The sequence below is a fragment of the Cherax quadricarinatus genome, chromosome 98, assembly GCF_038502225.1.
Source record: "Cherax quadricarinatus isolate ZL_2023a chromosome 98, ASM3850222v1, whole genome shotgun sequence".
In the NCBI taxonomy this organism is placed as follows: Eukaryota; Metazoa; Arthropoda; class Malacostraca; order Decapoda; family Parastacidae; genus Cherax; species Cherax quadricarinatus.
Window position 1 is genome coordinate 8,500,685 of NC_091389.1, and position 15,626 is coordinate 8,516,310.

Genomic DNA, 15,626 nt, shown 5'->3' on the forward strand with positions numbered 1-15,626 from the left:
CCTCAAATGCACGCAGGGTATACATTAAATAACAATAGCTGTGCCCCGTTAGAGGTGGCAAGACAGCATTCACAGGCAGATATTTAATGCTGAGGCCCGGCAGACCACGCAGGGGATTAGGGTCTCCGTCACCTCCACCACCACCAACCTTTCGCGATTCTGTTTCCACTAGAGGGGGAGCCTCGACGCTCATAGTTCTGTAAATTCCACTGCCATCAAACACTTGAGCTTCAGTTGGCACAATACCATCCTGTGGAGAGAAAAATGCCTCTAGATTCTTCAAATAAAAAACTTAGCATTTTGTATGAAATAATAATAAACTGAGTAAGCGTATTACATTATAATAAAACTAAACACATTCAGATCTTCTGGTACATGACGGAATGAGATCCCCCGAGAGGGTACAAGTGTGCTGCATATTCTGGTACATGATGGAATGAGATCCCCCGAGAGGGTACGAGTGTGCTGCATATTCTGGTACATGATGGAATGAGATCCCCCGAGAGGGTACGAGTGTGCTGCATATTCTGGTACATGATGGAATGAGATCCCCCGAGAGGGTACGAGTGCGCTGCATATTCTGGTACATGACGGAATGAGATCCCCCGAGAGGGTACGAGTGTGCTGCATATTCTGGTACATGATGGAACGAGATCCCCCGAGAGGGTACGAGTGTGCTGCATATTCTGGTACATGACGGAATGAGATCCCCCGAGAGGGTACGAGTGTGCTGCATATTCTGGTACATGATGGAATGAGATCCCCCGAGAGGGTATGAGTGTGCTGCATATTTCCAGACTATAGAAAGTGTTTGACAATGCTAAGGAAAAATTATCAGTATAGCTTAAGGGATACTTGGATAATAGAAATAAAAGGTGGTGTGTAACTACTAAAGCACCCCAAAGACCAGCACAGGGAACTATTTTGTTCCTAGTGTATAAAACAATTTAATAACAGAAGTAGGACTGGAAGAGCCTTATTTGATGATGCCAAGATTATAAAAGGACAGAAACGATTAAGTGCCTACTTGAGCTCAACCTCGGTGAAGGCAGGGTAAGTACGCTGGTAGACAAAGATTACAAAGGGGAATAACCACATCCCCAGACCTGTTCCCTGAAGCACGTGATAACAGCAGCAGTGAATGCTAAGCTAGTAACTATAGTGTACTCAAGCCTGAAAAAGACTTGTTACCTCATGTGTAAGGAGAGTTTTTAAACCCTAAACTGTCCAGACATAGATCTACGTTCGCTCACATAGTGCTCTGAACGTAGATCTACGTTTTTTACATGCTTTCAAATGGGGAAAATCAACGCCGGAGCACTACATGCGTAAACACAGATCTATGTTTGGACAGTTTAAGGGTTAAATATGCAGCACCAGTGTGGAATTCTCACTTAGTAAAAATACAAAAGAAAAATGCAAGAAGATACAAAGGGCATCCAGACTGGTGCCCGAGATGAGGGGAATGAGCTATGGGTAGAGACCCAAAACGCTACCGCTTCTGCAAGACCAGTAATTGCTTCGATCACAGCAGACAAGATATTAAAGAGCACACAAAATAATGATAGGCTTATCAGAGAAAGCTCGGGAACAAGAGACCATGGATGGAAATAACACAAGCAAACAATTCATAGATGAGTGGAGATGACGATCACTGTGGACTGAATATCTACCAAGACTGAGGGATTCAAAACCTCTTTTTAAACTGTCTCCAGTACATTAGTCACCTCTGTATTCAACTACTGAAGTCTGCAGTACAGCAAAATATTTCAGAAATGAAGACACCCAAGAATTGCACGTACCTTATTCATCTACTTGCTGGTAACTTTAATTTTTTTCAACAGACCTTCTACATTGAGTAATTTATGCAGAGGAGGTTACTAGCCCTTTGCTCCCAGCATTTTAGTAATTTATACAAGAGAAGAGGTTACTAGCTCCTTGCTCCAGGATTTTAGTAATTTATACTGGAGAAGGGGTTACTAGCCCCTTGCTCCTGGCATTTTTGTAGTCCTTTAATACACGTATGGCTCACGGAGGAAGGATTCTCTTACATTCCACCATGGAGTTGTTGGCACTGTTTATCATTAATATACCTTTGATGAGTTTGGAGTTTTTCTACTCCTGGAGCCCAGCTATGGGCCAGTCAATTCTAAATGCATTTTATATGTAATATTTACTAATTTAAACGATACAAATTTATACGAGCTTCGTAACATATCTGCACAAGTGTTACATGAATGGATTAACAGTGTTTATTTAATTGTAGATATGTTTATAGCTGTGTTTAGCATTTCTGGAAGTAATACAAATTATATATACAATAATGTTCAGGTACAACCACTTAACTTGAAAATAACTTTAGAAAAAATAAACATCACTCATTTACAGGTGTTGCACTGACAAATATCTGCCACTCTCAGTGCATTCGCCACTCTCAGTGCATTTGCCACTCTCAGTGCATTTGCCACTCTCAGTGCATTCGCCACTCTCAGTGCATTCGCCACTCTCAGTGCATTTGCCACTCTCAGTGCATTTGCCACTCTCAGTGCATTCGCCACTCTCAGTGCATTCGCCACTCTCAGTGCATTCGCCACTCTCAGTGCATTCGCCACTCTCAGTGCATTCGCCACTCTCAGTGCATTCGCCACTCTCAGTGCATTCGCCACTCTCAGTGCATTCGCCACTCTCAGTGCATTCGCCACTCTCAGTGCATTCGCCACTCTCAGTGCATTCGCCACTCTCAGTGCATTCGCCACTCTCAGTGCATTCGCCACTCTCAGTGCATTCGCCACTCTCAGTGCATTCGCCACTCTCAGTGCATTCGCCACTCTCAGTGCATTCGCCACTCTCAGTGCATTCGCCACTCTCAGTGCATTCGCCACTCTCAGTGCATTCGCCACTCTCAGTGCATTCGCCACTCTCAGTGCATTCACCACAAGTGCTGGAGGCTTGAACCTCCATCTCATCACAATCCAGTCTCTTATCAATCAGGCTGGTGGTGGTATCGTCCATCAAGTTCTCAGGCAAGTCAACAACACAATTATCTTCGACTATACAACATGAAGAGTGAGTCTGCAGAACTTGCCATGTTCTAGACTTGATGAATAAGGCAAGTGCAACTACTGTACGCTTCTTATCAACCGGTCGGTATTTTATACCATTGTCAACATGCTCTGTGAACCGAGTTGTACAGTTACAAGATGTTGGTCCCAGCACACCAATGGAGACATACTCTACCAAAATAGTCTCAATGACAAACTTAAAATGGTTGTAAATGATATGGTGATACCCACACACTGTGGAAAAGGACGCTTGTATCCCAATTCAGGACATCTGTTTAGGAAAATATTTCACCCCAAGCAGCAGCAACTTCATCATTAGAACCAAGAAACCAATCATGGTAAAACATTCCCCGTAATTAATAACATCATCAACTACACACAAGTGTCCTTTTCCTAGATTTGCTTGGCTATAACTTGTATAAATTTAAACTCACTGACAATGAATATTAAAACAGTTGCACTAGATACATACAATATTACAGTACAAGTACACAATAATACAGGTAGGAAGCATACTGACCTTGTTTACCATATCGTAATCAGAATCCAAGGGATCGACCGATGTGCCCGAGTCATCACTCCCACTGGAGATTGTGCGAGGGCGGGAATGGGCGACGTACCCAGCCTTGGGATAGTACGAGGGAGTGTGGCCTCCCTGACCCTTAGGGTACAGGAGTGAGAGAGAAGGGATGGACAGGGTAGGGTTAATGCAGTGTTGCCATGCAGGTAGTACTGGGTTATGGCACAATGACTAGCAATATGACTGCCAAAAGCTGTTAACAGAGACATGACGTAGACCTTGAGGAAGCATTGTAAAAACTCTTCAGAGCTTCAAGTAGCAAAAAAACTATAAGCTAATATTCTTTATGCTATTGTTCACTGTTTAACGGGATATCAATACGCGACAGGAGAGCCAAAAATGCCCAACTCTTCTCACTACAACAATCACTCGGTGCCCAAGACAAGTGGCGAGCAAGCTTTGTGATACATAGAGCAACACAGTCACAAAAGCTTACTTTGCACCTCAGTCTTTTCCTCATTAATGTTGTTGTAAACCTCTGCATCATTTGACCAGGAGAGAACATGCAGCTGAACCAGTAAGTTTCAAGGTTTTTCTCAAAGGTATAACAATGCGAGCTAAAGGAATTCTTTTAGTATTTCAAATTTGTCATGCCAGAGGTTGTTCACCACAGGAAATAGTTAAAAAAAATAAAACTCCCGAATAACACCGAGTTAGAGTCTAGGATAGTCACAAACTATACTGTGATTTTTTTTTATCTCTCACAAACCATTACTGTGATTTTTTATCCTCTCTCCCTGTAAGACGGGTCAGCAACCTACGGCTTGCAGGCCAGATCCAGCCAACGGGGCCATAGCTCAAATGCTAAATATACGTCGAAGTTTAGTATGTATTACTATTACCTCTATTTATTAAGTATGGCGATAAGTGTGGTAAGCCATCCGCTCGTAGACATGGGCTCTGGCCCCTAGGCAGAACAAGGTTGCCGGCCCCTGCTCTAAGAAACTGTCCCCAAACACTATCTGCTGATCGCCGCTGCTAGTTATTTTTAGTACAGTGGAACCTTGGAATTTAAACTTAATTCGTTCCAGAAGGCTGCTTGAGTGCTGATCCATTTGAGTATCAAACAAATTCTTCCCAACCAATTTTGTTGGTTGGCTGTTATCACTAATCTTCGTAGGCCCCATGGTGACTTATACAATATAAAAAAAGAAAAAATGTGAAGAAACACGAGATAGTTTACAGAGAGGTTCTGGCAGGTAATGTTTGTTTGGTCGAGTGCCGAGCTTTGTTCGATTAGGGAGCTGTTCGTGTACTGAGGTTCCACTGTATAGTAGTAAAACAATGTTCGTGGTACTTTGGATTAAGTGGAAAGATTTTGTACACTTCCTTCAAGGAAGGGACCAACTTGTCTTCCATATTACCACAATTTACCATTACATTTAAGCATCTTGTTAGCACTGACTTTCAACTTCCAACAAAAATCTGCAATAACTGGAATCATTTATGCCCCAATTACTTAAAACATAAAGTATATTAGCAATTCTAGGATAAATTATTTATAATTTAAACATGCCTTACTGCAAAATAAAGATATTTTAGACACTTTATGGTAAGCCAACACTGACTAAAGGGAATTTGCACTGTGCTCTGCCATTCAGTTTTAATCTAAATATTTCAAATTTACATGCAAAACAAAATTTGACAGACAATAGAGGATCTTGAAGGCCATTCAGATTATAGTTATATTTTCGCATGTGCGAGCAAATGAACAAACTGGACACGGAACTGCTCTTTTGTTGAGAGCTCACCTGCGCCGCAGCCAAGTTGTCTACACGCTCTGGTGCAATGGAGCGTGTCTGCTTTTTCACCTCCTGCGTGACGACTGTCTGCTCCTGGGTCGTGCCAGTCGTCTTGGTGGTGGCTGTGAAGGTCTTCTCTTCCATCTGAAAGCAATGTCACTGGTGAGACGACCCGTCAAGTCGACACGGCTCGAGCTGTCATATTCTTTCACCAGAAAGCAATTGTTGTGTTAATCTTTGTTGCTTTTGTGGAGGACTGACACCAGTGAGAGAGCTCAATATAACTGATGTATGGTACTAAGAGTATGAAGGTTGGCTAAAACTGGCTAGTGTTTGTGTTCGATCACAGCCCTTAAAACCAAATGTGAAGACAAAAATACAAAAATCCTCCCATTTGTGGCATGACGAGCAGAAGAATGAAGTAGAGTCTAATGCTTGGGTGTTCACGAAAGTTTGCATGTCAAGTCACAATGAGGTGTGATTTCGCACACGTAGAGGAGCTTTGTAAGAGCTGACAGTGTCCAGAGGAGCTTTGTAAGAGCTGACAGTGTCCAGAGGAGCTTTGTAAGAGCTGACAGTGTCCAGAGGAGCTTTGTAAGAGCTGACAGTGTCCAGAGGAGCTTTGTAAGAGCTGACAGTGTCCAGAGGAGCTTTGTAAGAGCTGACAGTGTCCAGAGGAGCTTTGTAAGAGCTGACAGTGTCCAGAGGAGCTTTGTAAGAGCTGACAGTGTCCAGAGGAGCTTTGTAAGAGCTGACAGTGTCCAGAGGAGCTTTGTAAGAGCTGACAGTGTCCAGAGGAGCTTTGTAAGAGCTGACAGTGTCCAGAGGAGCTTTGTAAGAGCTGACAGTGTCCAGAGGAGCTTTGTAAGAGCTGACAGTGTCCAGAGGAGCTTTGTAAGAGCTGACAGTGTCCAGAGGAGCTTTGTAAGAGCTGACAGTGTCCAGAGGAGCTTTGTAAGAGCTGACAGTGTCCAGAGGAGCTTTGTAAGAGCTGACAGTGTCCAGAGGAGCTTTGTAAGAGCTGACAGTGTCCAGAGGAGCTTTGTAAGAGCTGACAGTGTCCAGAGGAGCTTTGTAAGAGCTGACAGTGTCCAGAGGAGCTTTGTAAGAGCTGACAGTGTCCAGAGGAGCTTTGTAAGAGCTGACAGTGTCCAGAGGAGCTTTGTAAGAGCTGACAGTGTCCAGAGGAGCTTTGTAAGAGCTGACAGTGTCCAGAGGAGCTTTGTAAGAGCTGACAGTGTCCAGAGGAGCTTTGTAAGAGCTGACAGTGTCCAGAGGAGCTTTGTAAGAGCTGACAGTGTCCAGAGGAGCTTTGTAAGAGCTGACAGTGTCCAGAGGAGCTTTGTAAGAGCTGACAGTGTCCAGAGGAGCTTTGTAAGAGCTGACAGTGTCCAGAGGAGCTTTGTAAGAGCTGACAGTGTCCAGAGGAGCTTTGCAAGAGCTGACAGTGTCCAGAGGAGCTTTGTAAGAGCTGACAGTGTCCAGAGGAGCTTTGTAAGAGCTGACAGTGTCCAGAGGAGCTTTGTAAGAGCTGACAGTGTCCAGAGGAGCTTTGTAAGAGCTGACAGTGTCCAGAGGAGCTTTGTAAGAGCTGACAGTGTCCAGAGGAGCTTTGTAAGAGCTGACAGTGTCCAGAGGAGCTTTGTAAGAGCTGACAGTGTCCAGAGGAGCTTTGTAAGAGCTGACAGTGTCCAGAGGAGCTTTGTAAGAGCTGACAGTGTCCAGAGGAGCTTTGTAAGAGCTGACAGTGTCCAGAGGAGCTTTGTAAGAGCTGACAGTGTCCAGAGGAGCTTTGTAAGAGCTGACAGTGTCCAGAGGAGCTTTGTAAGAGCTGACAGTGTCCAGAGGAGCTTTGTAAGAGCTGACAGTGTCCAGAGGAGCTTTGTAAGAGCTGACAGTGTCCAGAGGAGCTTTGTAAGAGCTGACAGTGTCCAGAGGAGCTTTGTAAGAGCTGACAGTGTCCAGAGGAGCTTTGTAAGAGCTGACAGTGTCCAGAGGAGCTTTGTAAGAGCTGACAGTGTCCAGAGGAGCTTTGTAAGAGCTGACAGTGTCCAGAGGAGCTTTGCAAGAGCTGACAGTGTCCAGAAGAGCTTTACAAGACAACTGATCAACTCTTCAAACATGACTTGACCTACGGCAAGTTAGTCCAAAAATTAGCAAACCAGTGCTTATGCTGTCTCATGCACACTCGTACCTGCTGCGTTCGCGCCTTCGTGCTCTTATCCTCGAGGCTCTTAGCAGTGATGGTGGTGACGGTGGTGGCCGTCACGTGAGGCTTCTCTCTGCCGTCAGCTTCGCCATGCTCAGCCTGTAACCCACCAATGCACAACATATCAAGGTCTGGCACATGCAATGCAGTCTACGTGCTCAAAAAATGCAAAAAAAAACTGCTAATGCAGTGCAGAAGTGAATAAATTGTGCACAAAATAGTGAATGAAAAAATTCCAGTGACACCAAATTACTCATGAAAAATTAAAAACATTTTAGGTGGCTCAATTACTCAACTTCAGAAAATTAGCAAAAAGTTTTATAAATAATAGGTGAAAAAAAATTCATACCAGAAATATAGTGGACATAAACAAACAAAACAGAGCACTGCAAATAATGCAATGGTAAGACTAAACATTTTATTCTGCAATGCCAGCAATATATATTTTTTTTTTCTCAACAAGTCGGCCGTCTCCCACCGAGGCAGGGTGACCCACCGAGGCAGGGTGACCCAAAAAAGAAAGAAAATCCCCAAAAAGAAAATACTTTCATCATCAGTCAATACTTTCACCACACTCACACATTATCACTGTTTTTGCAGAGGTGCTCAGAATACAACAGTTTAGAAGCATACACATATAAAGATACACAACATATCCCTCCAAACTGCCAATATCCCAAACCCCTCCTTTAAAGTGCAGGCATTGTACTTCCCATATACGTATATTGTATATATATATATATTGTATTAAAATGTTGTGTATCTTTATACGTATATGCTTCTAAACTGTTGTATTCTGAGCACCTCTGCAAAAACAGTGATAATGTGTGAGTGTGGTGAAAGTATTGACTGATGATGAAAGTATTTTCTTTTCGGGGATTTTCTTTCTTTTTTGGGTCACCCTGCCTCGGTGGGTCATCACCCTGCCTCGGTGGGAGACGGCCGACTTGTTGAGGAAAAAAAAAAATTAAAATGTTGGAAAAAAAATTGTATTTGGAATAAGTACGTATTACATTGTTGCAATACAGGCAGCTTCCAATAGTTACATATGACCAAAGTCATCCACACGTATGTATCTAAACACGGAACCTGGGCACCAGTTAAATTTTAACACCAGCTGATAGGCAGTGAAGATGTGAATGGAAAATACCCATCCTGTGTATTACTGGTTTCTAGAAAATCGGCTCATTTTTAAGTTGAAAAAACTATAATACAGTGGTACCTCGGGATACAAAATTAATTCATTCCATAAGGCTGTTTGAGTGCCGATACCAAATGAATTTGTTCACATAAGGATTAATGTAAATTAGATTAATCCATTTCAGACCCCCAAAAATACACTTATGAAAGCACTTACATAAGTATACTTACATAACTGTTCGAGTTTTGAGGTGTTCGTATCCCGAGGTAACACTGTACAACTCATTTGCAAATTGAAAAAAAGATTTTAGCCTTTTTGTAAACTGAAACAAAGGATTATAGTTTTTTTTGTAAGTTAAAACAAAGATTATAGTTTTTTTGTAAGTTAAAACAAAGATTATAGTTTTTTTGTAAATTGAAACTAAAGAAATGCAATGTATTTGTAAGTTAAACTTCTAAACTTTGTTTTAACTTTTCTAACCTGCAAGTTGAAATTCCAGGAACACACCTGGTTAGTAAGTTCGGAGACTTCTTGCATTTGTCATACCACTACCTGCTTAAGTGCCATTTAGCAAGTGAGTGCCAACATGCCGGCCAGAGTGCATGAGATCTGTACTCTACAAGCCAAGGACAACCCACCACTCACGGGAGTACAGGCCACAGAAGAGATGGCAACTTAGGTGAACAAGATAACAAAGAACTGCACGATTCCTACCTTCTGGCTCTGAGTGCTAAGTTCGACCTGTCCCGTCGAGAGGTCTTCCACCCTCTGGACAGTGTCCTCGGAAATGCCTTCGGCATCTTGGACGAAGGTCTTCTTGGTTGTAGTCTTAATGATCTTTGGAATGGTGGAGCCCTGAGAGCTGTCATCTTGCACTGCTGCTGTCAGTGAGGGGCTGAGAGCCGGGTTGATCATTATGTCAGAGGAGGAGTGGTCTGCAGTGAACGAGGGCTCGCTGGTGGCCCCTGGATTGACAATTAGCGACATGTCAGAACGGTCAGCAGCGTAAGAGCTCTCTGTGGCCGACATGGTCTGGTCGATGTCCTTGGGCTCGGTTCCTTCACGGTTTTCAATGACTACACTCTCGTCAGAGGTGTCAGAGCTAGAGCTGGAACTTGAGCTGCTGCTGCTACTGGTTGAGTCCTTGCGATCTCGAGCACCAAAAATTCCAAACCTTCCCTTTTTCTTACCTTTCTCCTTCTGTTTGTCTTTCTTGGCCTTTTCTTTAGCTTTCTTGTCTTTATCTTTCTTCTTATCACTCTCTTTACTTTCCTTATCTTTATCTTTTTTCGTTTCTTTACCTTTCTTGTTTTTACCCTTTTTGTCTTTCTCTTCCTTTTTCTTATCTTTTTTAGCTTTGTCTTTCTTATCCTGCTTTCCCTTCTTCCCAGCCCCAAACCCTGCCAGGAGACCCGTTGAGTCAGCCGACGTGTCCAAGACACCGTCATCGACTGAGGTCTCTGGCAAGGTGGTGTCTGGAGAGGACAGTTGACTCCCAGCTTCGGCCGCGGGTGATGAGAGTAACCCCTTGCTGTGCTTCGCTTCCACTGCCAGTTCCCCGTGCTTGCCTCTAGTACCTTCCGCTTCCAGCGCCGAGTCTTTGGGTTTACCTCTGGCGCCATCCTGCAGGCTTGTCTTCCTTTTCTCAACTGTTTCCACCACCTTTGAGTCCTCTCCTGGAGCGTAGTTGAAGGCCTGAGCCCGCACTCTCTTTTTCTCGCTTCCCCGTGGCAGTGCAGTGCCATCTTCGGCATAGTCTCCAGTTCCATCGTACTTGAACCCATGTCCCGTGGGACTGTAAGGCCGCCGAGGCTCGTTCTCAAGTTCTTCGTAAGAATATTGTCGTGTGAAAGGTGGCGATCCTGGCTCGGCACCATTGACACTAGGGTCCTGGAAGACGGTGCGATGGGTCTTGACAAGGGGGTCCGCACCTTCCACGCTCTCCGTGGCCTCCGTGCCGGGCCTCCGTCCTTCCAGCGTCTTGTACCCAGGGGGAGGGGTGGAGGATGGAGGAGCACCACTCTACACACAAAAACAAAAATTCATGCAATGCACTATTGAACAAAATCAACACTAGCACAAAATACATCTGCTGAAGACAGCATTCTATCACATCTCTTGAAACACCAGCACGAGGTTTACATCTTAAAACTAGCACTGGGAGAGGGGGCACAAAGACATGCTACGTGCTTCAGCTATCATACTCACAGAGTAGGGAGTGGAAATAAAGTGTGGTTCCTAACCAAACCCTACTTTTCCAACACTTTTTTTGTTTAGAATGTAAATTTGTTCTTTTTAATGTTCCTAACCAAACCCTACTTTTCCAACACTTTTTTTGTTTAGAATGTAAATTTGTTCTTTTTAATGTTCCTAACCAAACCCTACTTTTCCAACACTTTTTTTGTTTAGAATGTAAATTTGTTCTTTTTTTTAATGTTCCTAACCAAACCCTACTTTTCCAACACTTTTTTTATTTAGAATGTAAATTTGTTCTTTTTAATGTTCCTAATCAAACCCTACTCTTCCTCTTCACCTTTTTTAATGCCTTTTCTTTACAATAATTTTTTTTTATCAAAGTTTTTGCATTTAAGGTTTGATGCGAGGGCTTGTAAATATCTCGAAGAAACAGACACACAAGCATATTGTAATTAACCATATTACTATTGTTGTTATTACCATCATCATCGTGACCAGTTTTCACTATCCCAGGACCTGGGCGACGAGAGCTGCGACTCTCGCCACTTCCTTTACAATCCTGAAAAACCTACATATACTTCTAGATACACAAGCAAAGACAACCTCTAAGTACTCTTTCTAGTATACAGTAGATTTACTCAGGCTGATCTGCTACAAGTATTGGGTATACTATGGGCCTGTCAAAAATATTTTTTATGTATAGTATAATAAACAATAAGACTGATTTTCTTTCTTTTTTGGGTCACCCTGCCTTGGTGGGAGACGGCCGACTTGTTGAAAAAAAAAAAAAAAAAAAAAGACTGAGGAATTATAACTGAGCAGGTGGGAAACATTAGGAATATCCTGAAAAAATATCTACTGTAGTACTGAGAAAATATAATTTAGAAAGTGGGAAAGAATATCTTCACAGTGGCCCATGTTAGCCTAATATTAATACCTATTTCAAATCTACCATTCTTTACCTGTGTACACTTAAGTGGTCTTTCAGTATTAGCTAAGTGTTCCCAAAATGCCCCGGCATCATAGCGGCTTTCTTTGTACCAATCAAATTATGAAATGTAAACACACATTGTAACCTTGGCAAAGAATTAATCTGCTGATGTTGTTTCTTTCTTTCAACACATCAGCCGTATCCCACTGTTGTTGTTTAAATATACCTAATTATATATGAAGCTGGCCTAAAGTGGTATATACACTAGTGTGGAGTTTTACCACTCACTTGCCATGGGTTCAAACCCCATCTGTTCCGTTGTGAGAACCACATTCAGTGTCCTTTGTTGAGCGAGTTGAGATAGCACCAGCACCTCCCTCCCCACAACCACTAACCATGCAATGCCAGTGGCATGCTGCACTAACACAACTAACCAAGAATGTATATTAATAAACAAAAGATAAAAGACATGCTTACTAAAGGTAAACTAAAAAAACATTTAAACATTTTTAAGTATAAATATTAAAAGCCCAAGTTAATACTCTCTTATGGATGTGAAATGTTTGAGCTCTGTTAAAAACTACAGCTGTATATTTAATGTATTCACATGTAATACAATGATCATACTATTTTGTGCCAGAATCTTACACTCTGTTAATTATATTAAAATAAACTCAATCGTTCTCAATCTCTATATAATCTCTCTCTCTCTCTCTCACATACACACCCATCACATACCCCCACACCCATACACACCACATATCTTCCCCCCCCACCCAGACACCACATATCCTCCCCACACCCATACACACCACATATTGTCCCCACACACACATCACATACCCTCACACAAATGTACACCACAACACACCACATGTCCACCACACACACACACAATCACATTCTTACTCATATGCAACTGGTTTCTCACTTGTCAAGTGTAAAATTTATATTTCCAGTTATTTGTGGCGTTCAGTGTTTACTATGAGCTTAAAGAAGAGCTGCTGACTTGAACATTACCTCACATCATTTTCATAACTTACCAAAATTAGTAAAATAAACAACTTACCAGAGGGAGGGCTTGAGCCTATAGCAAACCAGTCCTGAAACTATCAGGCCAGTGTGTTATCAACTGTAACAGTGTACAACACTGTTAGTTTTACCTCTTGACTTGACACAGGTACACAAATAACCAGCTTACAACGACCTTTCGGTCTTACTTGAACCAACATGACTTTGTAAATGGTCCAAATTGGACCGAATAATCCTTGTAAGTTCCTCTCTCCTGTGTGGGGATTATTTGTGTATTGTTCCAGCCATGGTATTGTGCCTTGTTGGCTTTTCTTGACAAAGGTACCAGCCCTCTCTACAGCAAGTTGTTTACAACCGTGTCCTTACAATTTCACGACTCTTGGTGAATTAAGATTAAGGACGGGCAAGACAGCTACCTCTTCAAACAAGTCAAGAAGCAATATTAAATACTGTACTCTATATCTGACATAGGGAATGACTTGTTATAATAAGAGAAACTATTAACTTGGTTCTTATATGGTAAAAGACAATATAAATACAATTTTGGGATCCTACCATACATGACACTGATGTTGATAAATTAGGCACATACAACACCTGAATATCTTTACTGCCGTAACAGTTTGCCGCAGCGTCGTGAAACTTTTCCACAACAGAGATGCCCAAGTGTTGCATACATGTCTAATTTATCAACTTCTCAGTTTTACGAACTACAGCCTCTCCTCATTTAACAGAGTTCCGTTCCTAAGACCACGTCGTTCAACAACTTCGTCAGTAAGTGAGGAGCATAAAATAATAGCAGCTTGTGTCAGGCATCTCTGATATTGCTTTAATGTCACTTTTGCACCATTTATAACATTTCTGGTATATTTTTAAATGTTTGTACAGTAGTGTACTGTACACTGAAATAAACAGAATAGAAGAAATCAGGTCTAATACACGTTACTTAGGTATGAATACTGGTAAGAGAGCCTGTCGTCAGTCTAAGGCGTCGGTAAATGAGTACGTCACTAAGTGAGGAGAGGCTGTATTTATCTACACACTGATGCTAAAGGAAAACAAAAATATCATTGCTTTAACGTACACAATAAATCAGCTTTCTATAGACACTGACAAAATGTATGGAGGGTAACTGCGCTCTACGACTGAGGGCTAGAGTAGACTAAGTCCTCACCCCAACAAGCCTCGAGCGTGTAAACCTTGCTGCTACTTAACTACTTAGTGGACGCAGTACAGTAGTTACTTCAAACAGGCAAGTATCACTACCTGTTGTGCCAGGAGCAGCAGCAAGAATGACAACAGCACTCACCTGAAGAGGTGGCATTATCACCTGTCATGCATGCATGAACTTGAGGCTTCAACAATTCTCACCTTTGCGGCGGCTGCAGCGGCGGCGGCAGCGGCAGCGGCTTCCTCCTCTGCCAGGGCCAGTTTTTCAGCACGTTTTTTGGTGGCCTTCATGAGGTCGGCCATCGGGAGGACCGCAACACCACCTATCGGTCTCTGCAGACACATCAACATCACTTTTGCATGATTGGGGAAAACAAAATCAGCAGCACTAACGACTGCATTAGCTATGTGCTACAAAACAAACATCCAATACAAAAAAACTGAAAAGCATTAATAAAAAATTGATCTACACAACAATCACTACAAGTGATAACAGAAAGAACAAGGAGTTAAAATACTTACAAAACTTTCGAAAGATCGATGCACACAAAAAATAAATGCACATATATGATAGCCTCCAGAGTTGATAATAGGAAGAATGAAGAGAAAATACTTACAAAACAACTTTTTAGATTATTTACAAAAAACTTATGAGCAATACTGATGAAAGCAAAAGCCTTTCTGAATGCAAGGAGACTTACAGTCATGCATGGAAGGTTAGCAATCTGATGCTTCACAGAGTGCAATAGTTAGTTCTGCCACTGGCACATTACTTTGGTTTTTATTTAGACTGTAGTTTGATCTAGGAAATTACCACTTTAACCTTAGATTTTCAGTGGGTTAGGTAGGATGGATTATAAATACTGTCAGTAGTGTTACTGTGTACTTGTGTATTATACTTCGAGAATTCCAGTTGCTTTATAGATAGGCTCCCTTGCTAGCCGTGATGTCACGAGTCCATGAGTCTCGTGAGCCATCATATGTGATGGCTCATGAGACCCATCACATGATGGGTCTCATGACATCATGGCTAGCAAGGGAGCCTATCTATAAAGGAGCTGGGATTATCTAAGTATACTACACAAGTGCATGGTAACACTACTGACTTTAGGCACTTGACTGAATTGCATCACAGCTCTACACACTGCCATGTACTTTTTCTAACTCCTTGAAAGACAACTTATATACAGGGAAGACACATGGGTGCAGTCACATATCAATATCACCCAGGGCTGATGCTCGAGTCAGTGGCTGTGAGAGCCAAAACACACTAGATGGGTTAGTCGGTGGTATTGATACGATGGGTAATCAAGATGTGGTTAGTTCCATTACAGATTTCGGCAGCAGAAATCACTTTAGGGTAATTGATCCAGAGGCATTAATATTAGTGACCATCTTTGATTAACTGATCCAGAGGAATTAATATTAGTGACCATATTTGATTAATTGATCCAGATGAATTAATATTAGTGACCAGCTTTGATTAATTGATCCAGAGGAATTAACATGGCAGTGACCACATCAAGTTATCTTTACCAGAGAACATAATGTGACAATAACCAC

The 15,626-nt window shown here is 42.2% G+C and overlaps 2 protein-coding genes across 30 annotated transcripts in view; one reads left to right on the forward strand and one right to left on the reverse strand.

Annotated features, from left to right (window-relative positions):
- The window catches only part of LOC128702468 (tigger transposable element-derived protein 1), a 490,624-nt gene that overhangs the window by 115,232 nt on the left and 359,766 nt on the right, over positions 1 to 15,626 (forward strand). The gene's annotated exons all lie outside the window — the stretch shown is intronic.
- cora (erythrocyte membrane protein band 4.1 like coracle) overlaps positions 1 to 15,626 on the reverse strand; it is a 139,065-nt gene that overhangs the window by 21,785 nt on the left and 101,654 nt on the right. For 13 of the 17 annotated variants that reach the window (XM_070105314.1, XM_070105301.1, XM_070105299.1 and 10 more), the window contains 6 exons: positions 14,265 to 14,396; positions 9,449 to 10,756; positions 7,579 to 7,692; positions 5,394 to 5,528; positions 3,583 to 3,723; positions 149 to 250 (listed from right to left, as the gene is read on the reverse strand). In XM_070105314.1, coding sequence (XP_069961415.1) covers positions 149 to 250; positions 3,583 to 3,723; positions 5,394 to 5,528; positions 7,579 to 7,692; positions 9,449 to 10,756; positions 14,265 to 14,396 — 1,932 coding nt within the window. The remainder of the gene's footprint in view (positions 1 to 148; positions 251 to 3,582; positions 3,724 to 5,393; positions 5,529 to 7,578; positions 7,693 to 9,448; positions 10,757 to 14,264; positions 14,397 to 15,626) is intronic. The other 4 variants (XM_070105310.1, XM_070105308.1, XM_070105315.1 and 1 more) reach the window with 2 other exon arrangements.